Below are 23,691 nucleotides of genomic sequence, written 5' to 3' on the forward strand. Positions count from 1 at the left end.
ATCTTTTCCAATATTTTGTGGACAGAGAAAAAGACGAAGAAATGAAAAAGAAATTACAATTTCTTTTAATTGGAGGAGATGAAAAGAAGCAAATGGAATTTATGGAAAATTACAAAATTAATCAAAATACTCAAACTTTAAATAAAGGTTTAAAACATGAAAGTGTTCAAACTAATAATGAGAAGAAAATTCAAATAGAAAATATCATACAAACCGATATAAAAGATATCACAAAGACATTATATATAAAAAATGATATGATAAATAAAAAAACAAGTATCGATTCTGTTTTTTTTAAAAGTTTAAGTAAAGATTCATATGATTTATATAATAAGAATAAAGAAGATATAAAAAAGAATGATACTACTTATACAAAACAAGAAGATATGGAAAATAAGGTAGATGTAACTGTTAATGAATCTAATACGGAGACATATAATGAAGTGCAAAAAATAAATGATTTAAAAGTAAAAATTTTAGAGAAAATCAAAGGTTGTTATGATAATTATAATAGTAATAATAATTATAATGATGATGAACAAACAGCTATATTAATGTTACAAGATAAAAATGAATATAGTAAAGAAAAATATATGGACGTTTATAATTTAATAGATGAAAATAGGAACATTTTATCTAAACTAAATGATGAAGAAAATATGAAAAGTAATGAATATAAAAATAAAAAAAATAGAAGTATGGTTACTGTAGAAACATTTGCATCATTAAAATCATTTGAAAGAGAAATGAATTTATTAAAATCTCATAATGAAAGATTAAGAAGGAGAATTGAAAAATTATATGAATCACGTGATCGAATAAAAAATGAATATATAAAAATGGAAAAATTAAAAGAAAGTCAAGATCGATTATTTATAGCTACAGAAAGGCATATTGAGAAGTTACATAATGAATTAGATAATTTATCAAAAAAAAATGAAGATATGAAATATGATTTGAAAAAGAAAAATATAAAAATTATTGCTTTGGAATCACAAATTGATAATAATTTAAATATGATAAGTAATAATATGGAAAAAGATAATAATAACAACAATAATAATGATAATAATAACAACAACAACAATAATAATAATAATAATAATAATAATAATAATAGTAGTAGTAGTATTGTTAATATGGATGAAATTAAAAAAGATGAACAAATTTATAATGAATTTAATAATAAACTAGAAGAAATAAAAGGGAAAATAACAAATAAAACACAAGTAACTATACAACTACAATCATTACAAGATCAAGTATATATATTAAAAGAAGAAATTAAAAAAATGGATTCCTTGAAACTAGAAAATACACAACTAAAAAAAAAATTATCAGATATGGAAAATCATAATTTTAATACATTTGATAAAAAAGAAAAAATAAATATTTATACATATAGAAATAATTCAGAAAATATTAGTGAGAATTCTAATGAACATAATTTTATAGTATCAAATGAAAATACCAATACATATACAAATGAATTAAAATGTGTTACCTCTAATACAAATAATAGTACATCAAATAGTTTTGTTACTACCGAGGATAATATAAATAGTTCAGAAAATTTTACCTCAAATAGTAATTTGTATGAAGATAAAGTTAATACAAATAAGTATCATATGAACAGCTCAGAAAATTCTAACCTTTCTTTATTAAAAAATGAAAATAATCAATTATACGAAGAAATGTTTGATTTAAAGGAACAAATTATGATTATGAAAAAAAAAAACTTACTATTGTCTAATCGTTTAAATGATTATGATATGGATAATATTAAAGAAGATATTAAAATATTACAAAGTGAATCTGAGAAATTATATTTAGAAAAAATAAAGATATTAACGAAAAATTTAGATGAAAAGAAAAATAAAATTAATCTATTAAATGATTTACTAAAAACATCAAATAATCAAACAGTTCAATTAAATAAAAAAATTGTATATATATTAAATGAAAAGAAAGAATTACAAAATAAATATGAACAATGTCTGAACTATTTAGAAAAATTAAAAATGAAATATGATCAACAGGCCCAAAAATTAAGTCACATAACAAATATAAGTTATAATATGGTTCCCAATGATTATTATTGTATGGATGATTATAAATCCTTGATATCAAATGAGCAAAGTTCAGAAAATTTATATCTTAATAGTAATGAAGAGAACAAAATTAATGACTTAATACATATGGAGCATAGTGTCAACATGAAGGATGAAGAAAATAAAGTGAAAGTACCTGATGATCATGATGATGTAAATAATAATAAAATAAATAAGGATAAAGATAAAGATAAAGATAAAGATATATATGTGAACAATGAAAATCATTATGATAATAATTATTATAAAAAATATAAAGAGTCCACAACAACATGTGGAAAATTCTCCGATATATATAGTTATGAAAATGTCAAATATGATGTTTATGATAGAAGAGAAAGTAATAAAATTGATGATTCGAATATAAAAAAGGAAAAGATTAATAATATATCATTAAATATTGAAAATTCAAATAAAACAGACGAAATGGTAAAAAGATTGGAAATATCACATAATAATAATAATAATAATGATGATGAGAATAATCCATTGTTAAGAAAAGAACAAAATATTCATAATAATATATTAAATAATGAACAGAAATATATTAATATAAACAACATTTTTGAAATAGATAATATAACAAAAGATTTAGAAAATATGAATAACATAATAACAAGTAACAATATTAAGAAATTCCTATCTAATGAATTGAATGAACATAATATGATGAAGAGTAATATGGATGAGGAAAATAATACATTTATACAAAAAAATCTTTTATCAAATAATAATATTAACCATAATATAATAAACACTAATAACAATTTAAAATATAACAGTTTTAATACTAATCTAGTTAATGAGAGTTATAAAAATTTAGATAATATTAGTAATACGTCTACTGAAAATTTTTTGAGAAATATTGAGAAGAGATATGTATCCAATAAAATTAATGAACTGAACAAGGATATATCTCAATATATAGATAAGAAGAAAGAAAAAATACATAATTTATATAAGAATAATTTAGAATATAATAATCTCCTTGAAAAAAATACAAACATAATGAATAATAATATAACTAAAACGAATGAATATACATATAAGCATATAAATAATGACAAGCATAATAATTATACTTTTAATAAGGAAGAAAACAATTTAAAAAGTATATTTAAATATAATAATAATAATAATATTAATGAAAAGGATGACATACCCAAATCCATACAAAGCAGTTTCATAAATGAAGACAATATAGCATATTATAATAAAGAGGGAAATAATATGAAATTAAAAAATGAAGATATTATACAAGAGAGATTTTCTCATAATAATATTAAAACATATGAGATGAATAAAAATTGCTCATATGATTCTTGTGATAATATTGTAAAAATTAATTATGATGAATTAAATGATAGTACACAAACGAAGGAGTTAAATGAAGGTAAAAGCAATAATGGAAAAGCTGAAGCCTGGATAATTGATATTAAGAATAATGAAACATATCCTTATATAAAAATAGATAAAAAGGAAAAAAATAATGAAGATAAGAAGAATAAATATATGTATAATAAAAATGATAATAAAAATATAATGAAGGGAAGTAGTAATAAAAGTATGAAAAAGAATAATAAGAATTCTAATAAAATGAAGCATATTCCATTGTCTGTTAATAATAAGGGATACAATAAATCATCTATAAATAAGAAATATGAAAATAATATTAATAAGAATAATAAGGATAAATTAAACATATTAGTAAATAGCATATCAAAATTAGTACAGAGTAAAATAAAACAAGAGTTAAGTAATAAAAATATATCAAAGGATATACTAAATTTTGAAATAACTAAAATAAAAAAGAAAAGCAAAAAGGAAACAAAAAATACGAACCACACGAATAATAAAAATAATGATAATAATAATGATAATAATATTAATAATTTTGAAAGAATAAATGATAATATTAATTCATATAATGTTTTAAATAATAAGGTACCATATGATAATATAAATATCGATGAAGGGAATTATATAAATTATGGTCCTATATATGCTCCAGATGGTTCTACTATATATACTTGGGTTAACAATATAGATACAAATTATATGTATAATAAATATTTTGATAGTAAGAAGAATAATATTAATCATGTGCCCTTATTAAATAATGTACCATATCTAAACAATGATCTGTTAATTAATAACGTCATATTAAATCAAAATAATATGAATAATTTAGAAAATCTGAATACAAATACTATTGGTTCTGTACAGCCATTTGTTACTTGTCCTGATTTTTATGCGAATAATATAAAAAGTATATATTTGGATCCCAATTTGCAAAATAATAATTATTTTGACAACATGCAATTATTAAACCATAATAATTTAAATAACAATTTGAACAGTATTAATTATATTGATCAGAATTATTTATCATATAACAATCTAAATTGTATAAATGGAAATATAAATAAAGATACCTGTAAAGATATAGTAATTGGTATTCCTAATAATACTAACCAAAATCAAATTCCTACAATCGAATTAGATGATACTATTTTGAAGAATGATGTAAATTTAATACTAAATAATAACAATGTTGTAAATCATAGTGTGAATGTAGAAATGTTGAACAATATACAAAATGTAAATCAAAAATTATATAATGATATACAAGAAAATCTACACATTACTAATTCATTACATAATAATAATAATAATAATAATAATAATATGTTAGGAGGAGATGTTTTAAATAATTCATACTTATTTAATATCAATTCTTTTAATCCTAACATGAACGCATATATTTATAATAATAACAATAATAATAATAATAATAATAATAATTGTATAAACTATAATTTGCTAGACAAAAAGGAAATCAATGTAAAAAATGAAGAAATTAATATGAACAGTGTTTTGGAAGATACAAATAAAGAAAATGAAGGTAATGATATGAAGGATAATAAAAACTATATTATAAACAAGGAAAATAATGTTAAAAATAATGATAACAATATTGATATAATAAGTAATGGACAAAATATAAATAATACCAACGCAAATACAATGAAAGAAAAAAGAAATAATAACTTAAGAGATGACGATATATATAAGAAAAATATGAAAAGATCAAATTCTTTAGATTTTAAGAAATTGGATTCTGAAAAAAAAAATAAATCAATGAATATAGAAGAAGGTGCAAGAAAAATGAAAACAAATACAACACAATTACTTAATTATTCAGAAAATAGGAAAAAGGGATTAAGAGATATGTCCACATATGCTGATAAGGTTTTAGAAGATATGAAATCACTTATACCTTTAAATTGTAATGGTGCAATAAAAAAATCATCAACAAATACACAAAAAAAGAATGTAAGTACTAGTGATAATAGTTCATTAATGTATAATCAAAATAATGTTAATATATCAAATAACATTCATAATAATTTTAAGGATAATAAAAATGAAGATAGTAATAATTTATCATTAAAAAATTTGGTGTCGAAAGATTTAAGTACTAATAATAAGGATATAATTATAAATAAAAGTGCTGAATTATTACCAGATAGTTGTAATAATGATAACAATACAACAAATGAGAAGACATACCAAAGTTATAATAGTTTAGATATGAATAATAATAGTAATATTAGTATAACAAATAATTTAGGAAATAATATTAAATTAATGAGATCTAAATCTGTTACTACAAATAATCATAATTCATTAATTATGAAAAATGATTTTTCAAATTCTAATAATTTTTATAATAATAATTATACAGATTTGAATAAACAGATAAATAATCCTCTCAGTCACTTAAATCTTAATGATTTTAGTAATATTCATTATCATGATTTCAATTTACAAAACACTACGAATAATAAACAATTTAGAAAATATTCAACAAATGGATATAACAATATATATAATGAATTAAATAAGAATGTTGCTCCAGATATCTTTTCATTCAATAAAAGAGACCAAGGAAATTATTTCAAATCAGAAACTCGTAAGTCTTTAAGTAGTTTTAGAGAAGCCTTAAAGAAAGAAGGAATATTAGGTTAAAAATGCAATAATCAAATTTGAGACATTATACAATATAAATATATAAATAAATATATAAATATGTATAAATATATATATATTTATTTATTTATTTATTTATTTTTCATTTTCCATATATTTATTTCGTGTCGGTTGTCCTTTTATTATTATATATAAATATTAATATGAACAATTCTATTCATCCTTAAAATATTGTATTACTTTTATATATATACATAAATATATTTATATATATGTAAATTTTATTATTCTTATTTAATATTATTATATTTTATACTATTTTTTTTTTTTTTTTTTTTTTTTTTTTTGTTGTTACAAAACATATAATTTTTTATTATCCTTTTTTTTTTTGTGAATTATTCAATATATTAAAAGAAACAACATATATAATATAATATTAAGGCATAATTATATGACCATATTTATAATATAATAATATGTATATATAATATTATATATATATATATATATATATATTTTTTTTTTTTTTTTTTGCAAGTATATATAAATATGTATGTAAGTATATTAGAATAAATTTAAATAACAAATTATAAATAAAAACTGGTAACGAATTAAATTTGCTGTACCAAAAAGAAAACAATATTATTATTAATTAATTTTTTTTTACCATAAATTAAGAGCTTATATTTGGAAGTTCTTTTAAAGAATTTTGTAATTGTGAATATATTAATGAATATTTTAGAAACATGTATATATAAATAAAATTGTTTTAAAATTTTGATATATATATATATATATATATATTATATTTGTTTTTATTTGTAGTATATTATTTGGTATAAATTTTATATCTTGATTTTTTTATAGATACAATATAAATATTAATATATATGAATTATATTAGAACAAATGTTACGAAAGGTAATATTGTACATTACAAAATTTTATAGGTTATTATAAGTAATTATATATATTATAAATATCTTAATATTTATTTATTTATTTATTTTTTATATCCTAATATTTATAATGAAAACTAAAGTAGAATTAAAATTTTTGGGTGGACTTGAAAGCTATTTAGCTAACAAATCAAAAAATTATGTATCATTAGAAATTGAATCAGAAGAATTTAATTTTGAGAATTTAATAGCATATATAAGAAATCATATAATTGTTGATAGAAAAGATGTTTTCTCAGATTTTGTTATGAGTGATGGTAATGTCAAATCATGTAATGTAATGATAGATGATAAGGAATATTCAAATTATAATTTAAGTGATAAAGGAAAAATAAAACCAGGAATTATTGTTCTAATAAATGAATATGATTGGGAAATTCTAGATACATATACATACAAAATAAAAAATAATGATAAAATATGTTTCTTATCAACATTACATGGTGGCTAATAAGACAGACATTTAATTTTTAATATTTAATTATATATAATTAATTTTTCTGTAATTTTTTTTTAAGACTTTTTTTTATAATTATACCAAGAAAATATTTCATGTAATATATGAATATAAATTTTTTTAATTCGTACCTCATTTGTACATATATATATATATATATATATATATATATATACATATACACGTTTTATGTTTATTTTTTTTCTTTTTTTCTTTCCCAAAAAGGGTTATATATTAAGTAATGTATATAATCATATATTTTTAAAACTAATCAATTATTATTTTAAAAAATATTTATGTTATATATATATATATATATATATATATATAAACATTTTTTACTTTATTTTGGATATGAATAAATTATCTTTTATATAAAAAATATTATAGTATTAATATGTTTACCACAAAGCATGTCCATATAATTTCATCTCAAAATAATTATATTTATACAATAAAATAAGAAAAATCGAAAAAAAGTTAACAATGGGGTAATATAAAATGATGAAAATAATGAAAAACAAAGATTATATATAATCATATAAATATTTTCATATAATACAAAAAAAAAAAAAAAAAAAAAAAAAAAATGTATTTATAAAAGACAAAGAAAAATGAACAAATAGGGGAAAAAAAAAAAAAATAAAAGCAAAAATTAAAATAAGGATTTGTTCTTATTTCCTTAGGATGAAAATTTTTAATTACATATGTGGTCGTCCTTTAAGAAATGGTGGTACTGCTCCACTTATATATAATCCTGTTAGAAAATGGTTAATAATATTAATGATATTGTATATTTGTTTGTCAATTTTATCATATCTTATTTTTTTATTCCCCAAAGCATCTGATTTACAGTGTCTTGCCTTAATTGATTCATTGTTCAATTTTTCCTTATCAATAGGTAAAATGACTTAATAAGATAATTATAAATTTGAATGAATCAATAAATAAATAAATAAATAAATAAACAAATAAATAAATAAACAAATAAACAAATAAATAAACAAATAAATAAACATTTTTATATACACATATATTATCTAATCAATATAATACATTTCATTTTTTTCATTTTTTTTTTTTTTTTTTTTTTTTTTTTAAGGCGTTTCATATGTGATGGCTCCTTATTACTCTATCATAAGTTGCAGAGAATGGGGCACCGAATACGAATGGGGTATAGTAGCTGTCGTTTCAGCAGTTATGGCCATTGTTGATGTATTATCTAGTTGTTATGGTATATATGTATTATATACTATCACTAGTGTTGTATTTAATAAAAGGATTGGTATGAATAACGACTGTAATTCATATAATGCTGTACTTTTCTTTTCCGCCAATTCAATTTTAGTTTTTCTTCATTTAACTGTTGCTACAGTTTCTACCGTGGTTTATTTTTTACTTATGAAAGGAATAGATAAGCAATTGGAAGATAATAGAAATATTATATAATAAATTTTTCTTTTTTTTGCACATTATTACATATTATTGCATATTTTAAAGAATATATATTTTTTAATCAATTGGCATATTATATATAAAAAAAAATTACAAAAATATAATAAATATTAACAATATATATATATTTTTTTTTTTTTTATTTATTTATTTAATAATTTTTATTTGTTTTTTATTTTTTCTTCATTTATTGTATCCTTAAGTATAAAAATCAATCCACAAATTATTAGCATAACCCCAAAGAACCATAACAATTTTCTTTTCTCATGAAAAAATATGATGCCACATAAAGCACTTAAAAAAAAATTTAAAGAAAAATTTAGGACAGTTGCATAAAAGGCAGAATAATGTTTCATTAATAAAACATAGTGTTTAATCATAATAATATTACATAATATGAATAAAAAAAAATATATTATTCTTATCATTATATGTCTTATAAATGATGTAGTGATTATATCTATGTCGTATATAAATGTGGAAAAGTCCAAAGACTTCTTAAAAAAAACAGAAGCTAATGTTCCAGATATGCTACTAATAAAAGAATGAATATGGTTAGAGTTGTAGATTTTTTTTATCCATTTTTTCACTTTCATGATTATCCTATATATATTTCATAATGGAAAAAAATAAAAATATTTATGTAGTTACATAAATTATAGTAGTTTCGTGGATGCACATCAAAAATAAAGAAATATATTTAACATAAATATAAATAAATAAATAAATAAATATATATATATATATATATATATATATATATATATATATTATTTGCTTACGAAAAAATAGGGTTGTCCTTATGGTTTGAAGTAAATTAGAATAAAAGTTAAAAATTGTGTGCTTTGTATAAATGTTTAATTTCAGTGGACTGGGAAATCTCTTTGTATGTGGTAAGACTGAATTAATTTCTGCAGCCGATTTTTTTGAGTTTTTGGGTTTTGCTGATATTCTTTCTTTGAATAAACGTTGAAAATGTTCTAATATAAAAGAAAAGAAAGCTCATATTTTATATTAAAATAAAATAAATATTTAAAAATAAAAAGTATATAATATATATTTTTTTATATACTTTTGAGTAGATTTATAATACTATTTAAGTCTTAATTATAAATATAAATGCATATTAAAAATTTATATCTCATAATATTTTAATATGTTTATAATATAATATAATTATTTTATTTTATTTTTTTATGTACCAATTTCATTTTGATTTAAGGTAGCAAGTACATCAGCCAAATGTTTAACTTTTTTATTTTCAACCTTTTTATTCATTTCTCCTTAGGAGTTGTAACATTTCTTATTTTGAATTGATTCTTTTAATAATTTTTAAAATAAGTAAAATATTTCGTTCAAAATATTTCTAAATGTATGTATAAAAATATATATATATATATATATATATATATATATGTTAAACGAATGTTCGGAAAAATATTCATGTGCATAAATATTTCATAAATTTTTAAACAAAAAAATAAATAAAATAATACTATGTATATTATATATATATATATATATATATATAATTATAGAGACATAATATTAAAAAATATATACATATATATAATATTTATATGGGACAGATATAAATAATTATTTATTTATATTAAATAAATATAGAATAAAAGAAATATTCAAAATTGTGTATATACCAAGAAAAAAAAAGAAAAAAAAAGAAAAAAAAAAAAAAAGGGAAAAGAGTATGTTATATATACCTTAAAAATATTTTATTTATAATCCACATATTATATATATTTATTATTATGGTTAAAAAAAAAAAATAAATAAATAATCAAATGCATTATATATGGATTATACATTTTAATTAAATGCAGAATAAAATGAAATGTGTTAATAAGAAAAGCATAAAAAAAAAAAAATATATATATATATATGTATATAATATTATATAATAAAGTAAAAATTAAGTATATTTATAAATCACACAAATTTAGTCATCTATAAGGTTAAATAGATTAAAAATATAATATAATATATATATATTTTTATTTTTTATTTTTTTGAGTTTTTACAAATTCGACTGGCGATCGTTAACATTTATATAGAATAAATCATTTTTCTTCTTCTTTTTTTCATCGTAGGAATGAATATTCTTAGAAGAAGAGATACTTGAATGTTTTTTCTTGGCAAATATATTTTTGACTAAATAATTTTGTGTGCTAAATTTTTTATTAAGTAGATAGTTTTTATTTTGTAATAATTTAGAGTGGTTTGATGATTCTACTTCTTTTTTATCTGTAATAATAAAACATTTAACATCTTTGTATATAACTCTTATTGTTGTATGTGGTTTAAAAATGAATCTATTTTTAAATTGCTGTAATAAGAAATTTTTAAGTGTTTCGGATACATTAATTTTTCCAGGAATACCATTACTTTCCATTAAATTTCCTGTTAACACATCAATACCCCAAAGATCGTATCTTAATCTCCCTGAACCAATAACACCACCTACGCATGAACCATAATGTAATCCAATTCTCATATTTAAATTGGGAATATATAACTTTTCTCTTATTTCTTTAATAATTCGAATCATAGAATAGGCCATTTCTAAAACACGTTCTGTACCATCTACTGGATCATAATCCTTATTATCTTCAGTAACTGGTTCACTAATAGCTACATAAGCATCCCCAATAGTACATAATTTATATAATCCATATTTTGTACTATCGTTATCAAATTTTGCAAATAGTTTTTGTAACAATGTTAAAACTTCAGATGCATCTACACCATTTGCCCATGATGTAAATCCACAAATATCAGCAAAAAGAAATGTCAATCTATCATGTGTATATGCTAATTTTAATTTATCTTGTTGAAATTCTTCTAATACATGTTTGGGTAACATATCATTTAAAAGTTCTGTTGCTCTATTTTCTGTTTTCTTTGCACTTTCATTTGCGTAAAAGGTCCGTCTATCTATTGATTCTTTACAATAGGTAGAAATTAAATTAAAAGCTACATACCAAGGTATTAATAACACTGTTGAATCAGTTGTTATGGTTTTTACAACACTTGTCGCTATAAAGGTTAATGACATAGTAATAAATAACAAATCTACTAAGATACACGTTTGGAATAACATTCCTGTGTTATGATGTAATATAACTAAATAAAAAAAAAATTCGATTGTATCATTTGTCATCCATATCGTATATGATGTTGTCTGATCTGTTTCGGATATAGCCCATAAATATGCTATGGAAAATACACAAGCTGCTGATATGAATAATAAATTTAAAAAGAATATCATCCATTTTATGTTTAATAAAGATGACACTTCAGGCCGTGTTCTATAATGAAATAAAAGCCATAACACAAATCCAAAAAATGTATATACTGATCGTACTGACCAATATGCAAAATAGTTTATATGTAATGTTTGGGTTGCTCTTTTATGATCAATAAATACTATAGAAACCGTACTAGATATTAAAGTTTGCATAACAAATGTAACTAAAAATATAATTAGCGCTTGTTCAATTGAATTAATATTTGATTTGTTACTATAAAAATGTGCTCTATATTTTGCTTCTAAATTTTTATCACTAAATTTTAAGAATATCCATTCACTGTTTAAAGCAATTATTCTTTTAGATGATTTATCTTGTTCTCCTTTTTTATATGATTTATTTTTTTTTTCTTCCTTATTTATTTTTCCAATAAATGGAAATATTTTAAATATATAAGAAAATAAATAAAAAAAATTAAATGATTTTTTATTTGAATGTATTTTATTTAATTCTTCTTTTTCTATATCCTTTTTAATATTTGCATCTTTTCTTATATTTTTCAAATAATTTTTTTTTATATTACTTAACTTTCTATGATACATTACATGATATACATGATCATTGTTATTGCAATCATTTGGAGTACAATAAGTTTCATTACAATTTTTGCACCTTTTGGAACACATTAATATATTTTTGTAATCTTCTTCATTATGTTCAATTAATTCTTTACTTACATCATATATATTATTATTATTATTATTATTTACATTTGTCTTATTATAATGATTGGTTAATAATAAATCATCATCTTCTTCAATATTTTGTCCATTAGGATATTCATTATTAGTATATATAATATTTCCTGCGTTTAAATGTGCATCTTCATAGGATTTTTTATTTGTATTTACACTATTTATTTTTATTTTATTTTTGTATTCATTTATTGGTTCATTTCTTATTACATTTTCATTCAAATAATATAATGAATCACTTATAGAAAGTTTATTCATACCAATACGTAGATCTTTTATATCGTCAAAATCTTTATGACTTTCAATATATTGATTAAAATTTGTTGCTGTATCATTATTAAGTCCATTATTTAAAAATGTCATATTATAAAAATCTTTTTGTTTTAATTGATATCCAACAGCTGTTCCTATTTTAAGGTTTCTTAATTTTATAATTTCACAATAATGTGTATTCACATCTTTAATATATTCATTAGGTAAATCATTCAAAGATAGGTCTTTAAGATTTACATAATAATTACTTGTATCACCATCGATTGTATTAAATGTATTCATATTATTATTTATTATACCTTCATTTATATTAGAATCATTATTTTGATTAATTTTATTTGAATAATATCCAAGAATATTTTGAGTCTTATCATAATTTAGATTATTACTTAAATCATCTTCATATAATTCTGATATAAAATGACCTTTTTTTTCTACATGTTCACCGAGAAATGGATAATTTAAGCCGATCACTGATGTCAATAGATAGGTTGTCATGATACCTTTTCCTTTAATTTCTGTTTCTTTCTTTTCATAAATTAATGTTTTATCGTCTTTAACTAAATTATACGTAGCTTCAGATATATGTATATAATCAGGTTTACCTGTGGTTTTCATTCTTGATGCTGTATTAACAGTATCACCAAAAAGGGCATATTGTGGTTTCTTTGAACCGACCACACCTGCAATAATTCGTCCTGAATGTATCCCTACTTTGACTCGTATTCTTGTTGGTTTGTTATTATCAGTATTAGTATTATCATTTTCTGCTTTGTCGTTATTGAAAGAGTCATTTACATTATGTGTGTCATCATTAGCATCTTCAAATGAATCATTTTTCTTTAACATCATTTTTGACTTTTCATATTTAATATGACTACTTACATGAAGAATGGACAAAGCAAAATCTATAGAATCATGTGCATCTTCTTGACCTTTCATTTGGTTATATATTTGGTGATTATTAGCATCATCTTCTTCAAAAAAATCACCATCATCATCCGAAGTATTAACATTATTATTATTATTGTTATTGTTCAAGTTGTTGTTATTATTATTATTATTATTATTATTATTATTGTTGTTGTTGTTGTTATTGTTATTTTTTTTCTTCTTTTTTTTTCTATTATAATAATAATTATTATTATTATTTTTATTGTTATTACTATATTTATTATTTTCCAACTCGTCTTCGTCTTTTTCCCTTTTTACCAAACCACAAGCTGCCAAATATGTTTCAAATACTGTTTCAATTTTTGTGCAATTAAATTGTTCAGTGCATTTATCAAAACATAAAAATAATCTGTCTAATACTTCCACAAGACGAGTAGGTTCAATACTGGCCACAATATTTTGAAAATCATATATATCACAAAAAATTATGGTGACAGTACTAATGTCCTCGGCTTTTAATGAAATAGGTATACCTTCTTCATTTAATTCAGAATATATCATTTCATCAACAACAAAAGGGGGTAACATTGTATTTAAAATTTCTCTTTGTTTCCTTCTTGATGATTCTACTGAATATTCTAATAAGAAATTTTTTCTTTGATTATATTCTAATCGATAACCAACAAAGCCAACAAAAACATCGACACCAATAAATAAGGGTATATAATGTGCTAACCCTTTTTTATCTAAAAAATGATCACCATTAAATCGTATAATGAATAAGCCCAAAAATATAATATTACATAAAACTGCATTAACAAAAGGTAATCTTAATATAACAAATGTATATAATGGAAATAAAACTGCTTGAAATACTCCATCGATATGTGTTACGGAATAGCTAACCACATGGTACGTTATTATTAATATAACTACAGCACTAATAATTTTATTAAAATTTTCTATAAATATATTAGAGAAAAATGTTGTAACAGTTGCAGCTAATAGAACTAATTCTAATAAAAGTGATAAGAATAATATAAATACATCAGTAGATGCATCTGATGGCATATTCCATAATTGGCTCAAAGATGATTCTAATTTCCAAACATATAAAAAGAATACTCCTAATAATAAAAATATAAAACGATACCAAGGTGTGAATGTTTTATAAAATTTATTTTTTTTATGTATTTGAAATCCTGATTCTAATTGCATATCCTTAAATGCCAAAGTAAATCTATTAATTAAATGACTGACTTTAACTATTTCTTTTTGTGTATTTTCATTTTTCTTTTTATTATTAATTGAACTATTTGAACTAGTATATGAAAATTCAGACAGTGAATCATTATCATAATATTCAGCTTTATTTTGAATTATATGATAATATTTTTTATTGACATCTAAAGCTTCAGGAATGTTTTCCATGCGTTCATTATTTTTAAAATATATATGGTCTTCGTTTATTCTGAATCTTTTCCCTGGTGGTAATAAATCTACTAAAAATGTATTTTTCAATGGATTTAAACAATTCTTCATATCAGCCATTATAGAATCATCTATTCTGGAATTAATTACTTTATAATCTTTTGTTGTCTTAGAATTTGATGGGAAATCATAAAACATATGACTATCGTTAAAACTATATGTTGTATCATTTTCCGTGAATTCGTTTTTATAATCCATCATATTACTATTAATTAAACTTCTATCATCACTTTTAAAACCATCTTTTTCTTCATGGTTATTAGATATCTTATTATCATATGATTTATTATCTATATATTTTGAATCATTTATACATTCTCTTTTTCTTAAAGAAGTAATACTAGGATTCATTTCATAATCTTCATCACTTTGTTTTATATAATCTGTTTCATTTTTATTATCCCTCCTGTTGTTGTCGTTCCTAATGGAGAGATTTTCTTTAATCAAATTATTTTCAACTTGTGTATGATTAAATAAATTTTCATAATTATTTTGAATATGCTTCTGTTTAAATTCCTTTTTGTTATGATCATTATTATTATAATTATCATTATTATTATTATTATTATTATTATCATTATCATTATCATCATTATTATTATCATTATTTTTAATATTAATGTTATTATTTTTTATAATTATGTTATCATTTACATTCATGCTTGTATTTTTATTATTTTTATTTTTTTTTTCATTCTTAAAAGAAACTAAATTTTCCTTCGCATGCACAACTTGCTCTGATAACACAACTTTCAATCCTTTATATGTTTGCTCTTCATCCACATGAATATTTGACTTACTATAAGAACTATCCTTTTTAAATTTACAATTTTTTGATTTCAGTAAAGAATTAGAAATAAAGGGGTCCTTTGAAAATTGCTCATTACATTTATTCTGATCCTGTTCAGATTTAAATGTATGATGAAGTAAAGGATGTTCTCTTATCACATTTGTATCATATTTTTTACTATAATTTCTTTTAAATTTAAATTTAATTTTTTTTCCTAATTTTCTCAACTTGAGAAATTTATTCTTACCAGACAAAGAGAAAATGTATTTATTTTTATTATGTTTTTCTTGATATTGTTCAAATAACCAGTGATTTACAACATTATATATATTGGGAAATAATATGGATTTAGTGAAATTAATAAATATATATGAAATAATACATGTACTAAACCATAATATTAATAGTACATATAAAGGAGCCCACAAAAATGTTTGTCTGAAAACTTCTCTTATATATTCATTTGATAAATAAGCAAAACATATAAAAAGAAGAGATGGAAAAAACACAAATAAAAAGCAACCAAAACATGTTATAAGTATAGATGGAGACCATAAGGATCCTTCTAAAAATAATCGTAATATTGATATTAATAGACATCCTATAAAACATATATTGCCAAATGTATTAATTGTAATAACTTCACCATTATTCAAATGAGAATTTTCTTTAAGTGCTGCATATGCAAAAAAGTATATAATCATTGAATAAAATATAGCTTCAAAAATCCATGGTAAGAATTTAAAACAATTCATATTATATCTTCTTCTACTTAAGGCATAAAATAATGGTATATTATATAATATATCATAATTTAAATTATGTTGTAAAAACATATAATATATTATAGGTATAAAAACCCAAAATATACTAAAAAAAGTATATAATAATTCTGGATAAATTTTTACACAACTCCAAGAAGCATAAGCTTGATAAAAAAAAATTGGTAATATAAGAAGTATGTTTTTAAAAAAATTCCAATATAATATAATACTAATAGTATATAAATGTTTTGATCCATATATAAATAATAATTTCCTTAAATAACAAAATTTCTTTATACAATAATCTGAATATCCTGCTGATATAATACAATCTGATGTCATTATACTTACACCTATATTCGCTTCTTGTATCATCGCTATGTCATTTGCACCATCACCTATAGCTAATGTATTTGGAGTTGGATATAATCTATTTTTTATTAACTGTACTAAAAATGCTTTTTGCTTTGCTGTAATTCGACAAGCTATAACAACATCACAGGTACAAGCCATATTTAAAAAGTGTGTTTGTAAATCAGTATAATTTAAGAAGGTTTGTAAATTTCGACCATTAACTAATAAACATAAATTTTCATATGGTTTCTTTTCTTCTTTCTCCAATTGAAATAATTCATATAATGCCATACCTTCTCTTTTTAATTTTTTGGCATTACTATTTTCTAAGGCAGCATGAAATATTTTGGTATGTTTATTTAAAAATTTACATAAAAATGAAACATGTAATGAATATTCAACATTATCACCTGTTAACATCCATATTCGTATACCTGATTGATTTAATATATCAATTGTCTTTGGTACTTTTTCTTGTAAACCATTTTTTACACCTGTTATTCCTAAATATATTAAATCTCTTTCAAATTCCTCTGCAACCTTTTCTAATCTTTGTTCTTTATTATATATAGATGAGCAAGCATCATCATACATTCTTTTATATTTAATAGTTTCTTCTTCACTTAAATATCTAAATGCAAAAATCATGGATCTTAATCCTTTCACAGAAAATTTACGTAATTGTTTTTCTAATCTTCGATAACGTTCTTTATATTTATTACATTCACCATTATTTGTATAATAATAATCTTCTTTGTCTTCATATGCATAGGAATACTTTTGATTTTGCATTGCATCTAAATTATTAGAATCATGAAGATAATTATAAGAATAATTACTATTATTATTATTATTATTATTATTATTATTATGTTTATCATTTTTATCATATTTATAATTTTTATTGATATTGTTGTTATTATTATCCAGAGTACATTCACCAAATAAAACTTTCGGTGTATTATTCTTAAAATTTTTCAAACTGAGTGATTTACTTTTTTGGAATTCTTCTATATTAATATCTTTACTTTTTAATTCATTATATTCTTCCCGTTTTTGTTTATATTTCTGTATATTTTTATTTCTTCTCTTTCTTGAGTATTTTTTATCCAAAAATTTACTATATTTTAAATTTAGTAAGGATAAAATAGATGAATCCGAACCTTTTACATATAATATAGATCCAGATTCCATTGAGTCAGGTTTTACAACAATAGACATTTTCCCTCTTCTATTTGTAAATTCATTGACCCCTATAATGGTCCATTTATTAAATGAACCATCAATCTCAATACACATGGTATTTTTATTTCTTAATACTAATCTATATCCTAAAAAACTAGAACTATATATTAGGCATTCTTCATCTAATGAACTCGATTGATATTTTATAGCATCGAAATATATATGTGATTCAAAGGTGTTATTATTACTACTCATATGACTCATGTGTATACTGTTATTATTATTATTAATATATTTATTATTACTATCTATATGTTTTACGTATTTATATTTTTCTAATTCATTATAAGAGAGTTCCATATTTTTTCCTGCTATACCTGCATCTGTTCTTTCTTCAAATCCTATATCACTCTTACCACTTGCAAATGATACAATTTCTGAATTTTTTTTTTTCTTTTTACTAAAAGACAACTCTTCGTTAGGATAACTTTCTACATCACATCTATTACTTAAAACATTATTTATAGGAATTAATTTTTCTTTAGACATTTGTTTAAATGAAACAGCACTATGTCTTTTATTAAAAGATCTATTAATTTTTTCATTGGTATAATTATTACTATTATTATTATTAATATTATTAGAATAACCGTTCTTGTAATCATTAGTTTTATCCTGGTTATTATAGATTATACTATTAGATTTAAAATCTTTTATCCTTGAAAATATATTTCTATTGTTACTGCCTTTCATATGTAGAAACCTTTTCCATCTGCGTGTTTCTTTTTTTTCAATTCCTTTACATATATCTGATCCTTTATAAGTTCCAGAACTTTTTTTTCTCTTTCTATAACTTTTATCAAGGAATATTTTTGATTTTAGTTTATTTCTTAAATAGCTATTTTTATTTTTTAAGTTATTATTCATATTTCTATAATCGTATAAAGTTCTTTGATTAGAAAATATTTTTCTATTATTACTACACGTTTGGCTTCTTTTCATTCTATATTTTTTGTTGTCCCTATATTCTTGAATTTCCCCACAATGGCTTACATTATCAAAAAGTGTTTTTTCTCTTTTTCTTTTCGCATTATCTTGGTTAGCGTAATAATCTGTGGATGTTTCGAAAATTATATCATTTCTATTCTTCATATAATCACAAGAAAACTGTTTATTATTATTATTATTATTATTATTATTATTATTATTATTAATATTATTAATATTATTAATATTATTATTATTGTTGTTGTTGTTGGTGGTGGTGGTGGTGGGGTTAATATTATATCTGTCCATATTATTAGAAATTCCTTTAGAACTTCTAGAATTTGTATATGTTAAATGTTTATTTCTTATATAATCAAATTGTATAAATGGAGTTACAGCATGACATAACGTCATACATTTAAAAAATTCATCAATGTAGTATCCTCTCCAACTCTGAGAATTTAAATCGTTATATATTTTTGTATCATTAAAATCACATCTTCCTTTAACAGAACTGGAATTCATATTTAATCTAAAACTTTTTGGTCTTGGGAAATTTTGTTTCATCAAAAAAGTTTGATAATTCCTATCAAAAAAATATTGATTCTTTATTGATTCTTGTGTATATCTATTATCTTCCCATTGATCACATTGATTTTGTTGTATATTTTTTGTTTGTTTGTTTGTTTTTTTTTGTTGGTATCTTTGGTGTTCAGAATTTATATCTTTATCATCTTTTACACTATTATAATAATTTTGTTCTGTATAATGAGAATAGGTTTTAGTACTATCCATATCATTATTTATGTCTAAGTTATCATAATTTGAAGAGCTATAATACATTAATTGTGATCCATTTTCATCTTCAGTTTCTGATGAGCATGTAGATGATAAAGAAGATGATAACATAGACGAATTTTGAAAGGACTGATATTTATTATATGAATTCAAATTAATATAACTTGATTTTTTTGCTTTGCTATTCCATGAAGAGCTAGATTTGTACTTTAAATTATTTGTTTTTTGATCATTATTATTATTATTATTATTATTTATTATATCCGATGTGTTGATTATAAAATCCTTTTTATTACATTTAGAATTGGTATCTTTATTTACATTAGTATTTTTCATATTTCCTTCATTTGTATTATTATATTCATCATAATATATATTATTATTATGTGTATTATTTGTATTGTTCTGGTTATTATATATATTACATTCACCATTTTGTTTAATATAATCATTATTACTATTATAATTATAATTATTGTTATTTTTATTTTTATTGTTACTAACATCCTTATTATTGTTATTGTTGCTGTTATTTGCACCGTCTCTGTTTTTGTTGGTATCATTTTTTTTATCAGATGTATGTTCATACTTATCTCTAAGGTAATTATTCCCTTCGTCAGAAATTAATTCTGTTGGATCATCAAGTGTTAGATCATTTTTTGAACTCACATTATTTGAAAAATCTCTAACAAAAGAAATTTTCTTTATAGATGCTTCAGAAGAAAACTTGTTCTTAAATATATTTTTATCATAAGAATTGAGTTTATTATCATTATTAGATTTAGGGTTATTATATATTTTTTTTTTATTTTTACATTTGGATCCATATGTTTTTCCTGCTATAGAACACATATTAAATGTCATATTATTGTTTGTTAAAGTTCCTGTTTTATCTGTAAATATAAAATCTACATTTCCTAAATCTCCATGCATATTTGAATTTAAACATAATCCCCATCCATATTCATCATAATCATTTAGGTTATATTTTTCACTATTGTTATGATTTATATTTAATTGTTTACTTCTTCTAAAAACATATTTAGATAAATCTTCTGAAATGTTTGTTCTTTTTTTTTTGAAAAAGGGAAAAATTTTTTGGAGAAGATTTTTTTTTTTCTTTCGATTTATTTCATTACTATTTATTAATATTCCTTTTTGATTAGATTTGCTTCTACTATTTAATGATATATGTTTATTATTATATGTATCATCTTTTGTAGTTCTATTAGTTTTATATGCATTGATTCTAAAATTATGATTACTAAATTCGGTTTGAAGATTATTGTCATTTTTATTATTATAATTATTATTATTTATGGAATGAATTTCATTTTGTTCTTGACTTTTCTGTAGATAATCGTTCTGTTTATATTTATTATTTGATGAATCTTCAGAGACATAAACATTTTTTGAATTATTTACATTTTGATATTTTTCTTTACAAATATTGTTATTATTATTATTATCATTATTATTATTATTGTCCAACGTTTGGGAATGCTCATTATTATTTGTTCGCTGAAAAATATCTATAAACGATTTTGAAAATGTAGTTTGTTTATTTTTATCTGAACGTATAATACTACCGCCTGCCGAACTTTTATTATAAAGAGTATTTGATTGTGATATAGATTTAATTTTACTTTTAATACTATAAAAGTATCTTTTTATAGTTTTTAATTTATCAAAAGTACCAAAAAAGCTTTTTCTAAAATCAGATGCGCGTTCAGTATTTGTAGAGGAATATCTATTGTTAGTAAAATTTTTACTACGGTTATTTAAAAAATAAGTATATTTTTTAAAAAACGTATGAGATTTATCCATTTTAAAATCACCTAATTCATTATCCATATCATCAATAGTAGAAGGTTCTGATGTTTCATAATTTTCGAATGTACTTATATGATTATCATTTTCAATCAAAATACTTTGTAATATAGAAATTAAATCTACTGATATTAATATACTAATAGGTATAATATTAGAATATAATAATGTATATTTAACTATAGATTCACATATATTATCTTTAACTGTAATTAAAAAAAAATGAGAACCATTTCTAAATTTATCATCTTCAGTCCATTTAAATAAAACTGATATAAATACACATATGAATGTAAAGATTAAACCGATAATTGTATATGAATTTAATTCTTTGTTTACATATCCTAATTTGTGTTTATTATTAGATATATTTTTCATAATTTTGGTATCATTACCTGTATATAATATAACACCAAATATATATTCAGTATTTTTAATATGAGAACCTTTAAATATAACATTATTAATAGATAATGAAGTGGCACGAGGATGTGCATCTAATTTTAAAGATCCATTAAATGATTCCATATTACTATTAGGTTTCTCACAAACTATTCTACCTCTAATATTACTTATTGCATATATAGATGTTTCATTTCTTGTTTCATTTACACAATATTTTTTATTCAAATTAGTTTCTCCATTAAGTAATGATGTTTCAATATATACAACTCCTTCTGAATTATTACAACTTAATAAAAGAATATCTGCAGGAACTTGTTCATTTTCTATTAATCTAATTATACTACCAACTGATAACTCCATCCATCTTACAGCTTTTAATTGTGAGTTTGGTCCATCCAACATATGGCATAATCTATTATTTATTTGATAATCTATATTAGATCTTCTAGAATCTTCATATATATTTTTTATAATAGACACACATATAAAGAACAAAAGTAAGAAAAATGAAGAATGTTTGGAATAATACATATAATTACTCAAATTTTGATATTGTGGGATAAATTCTAATAAGGAAATTAATAAAAACCATATATTTGGTAATCTCAAAAATTGTTCATATAATCCTTTAAATATAAATGAATATTTTCCGTAATTTTTTGAGCATATTTTATTTGATGGAAAACTAATTAATTCATCAGTTTCTGTTGGATTTATTTGAATTTTTCGAAAATCCCATAAAGGTTGATTATTTGTATCTTTATATAATTTCTTTTTCTTTTCCATCCATGCTGCTTCAGCAGTTGTAAAATCATGATTATTATTTTCATTTAATTTTTTCATATTATTACCAAATATTTTTCCTGAATATTTCACTTTATATCGTACATTAGATTCGTTGTAATGCTTTTTACTATCTGACAT

At 20.9% G+C, this 23,691-nt stretch overlaps 5 protein-coding genes across 5 annotated transcripts in view; 3 read left to right on the forward strand and 2 right to left on the reverse strand.

Annotated features, from left to right (window-relative positions):
- PF3D7_1138000 (conserved Plasmodium protein, unknown function) overlaps window positions 1-6,143 on the forward strand; it is a gene marked incomplete at both ends in the record, with an annotated part of 8,550 nt that extends 2,407 nt beyond the window's left edge. Inside the window, one exon of the mRNA XM_001348026.1 lies at window positions 1-6,143. This exon is cut by the window's left edge and continues 2,407 nt beyond it. Coding sequence (XP_001348062.1) covers window positions 1-6,143 — 6,143 coding nt within the window.
- A 990-nt stretch (window positions 6,144-7,133) lies between these two features.
- Window positions 7,134-7,514, forward strand: PF3D7_1138100 (ubiquitin-related modifier 1, putative; the record flags this gene model as incomplete). The annotated part of the gene is made up of 1 exon (XM_001348027.1): window positions 7,134-7,514. One exon carries the CDS (start codon window positions 7,134-7,136, stop codon window positions 7,512-7,514), a length of 381 nt encoding a protein of 126 aa, XP_001348063.1.
- Window positions 7,515-8,207: 693 nt separating this feature from the next.
- On the forward strand, window positions 8,208-8,969 carry PF3D7_1138200 (conserved protein, unknown function; the record flags this gene model as incomplete). Its single annotated transcript, XM_001348028.1, has 2 exons — window positions 8,208-8,421; window positions 8,623-8,969. 2 exons carry the CDS (start codon window positions 8,208-8,210, stop codon window positions 8,967-8,969), a joined length of 561 nt encoding a protein of 186 aa, XP_001348064.1.
- Window positions 8,970-9,136: 167 nt separating this feature from the next.
- Window positions 9,137-9,571, reverse strand: PF3D7_1138300 (conserved Plasmodium membrane protein, unknown function; the record flags this gene model as incomplete). The annotated part of the gene is made up of 1 exon (XM_002585392.2): window positions 9,137-9,571. The coding sequence occupies one exon, from the start codon at window positions 9,569-9,571 to the stop codon at window positions 9,137-9,139; it is 435 nt and encodes a 144-aa protein (XP_002585438.1).
- Window positions 9,572-11,010: 1,439 nt separating this feature from the next.
- On the reverse strand, window positions 11,011-23,691 carry PF3D7_1138400 (guanylyl cyclase; the record flags this gene model as incomplete). The annotated part of the gene is made up of 1 exon (XM_001348029.1): window positions 11,011-23,691. One exon carries the CDS (start codon window positions 23,689-23,691, stop codon window positions 11,011-11,013), a length of 12,681 nt encoding a protein of 4,226 aa, XP_001348065.1.

The sequence above is a fragment of the Plasmodium falciparum genome (assembly GCF_000002765.6).
Source record: "Plasmodium falciparum 3D7 genome assembly, chromosome: 11".
Lineage (NCBI taxonomy): Eukaryota > Apicomplexa > Aconoidasida > Haemosporida > Plasmodiidae > Plasmodium > Plasmodium falciparum.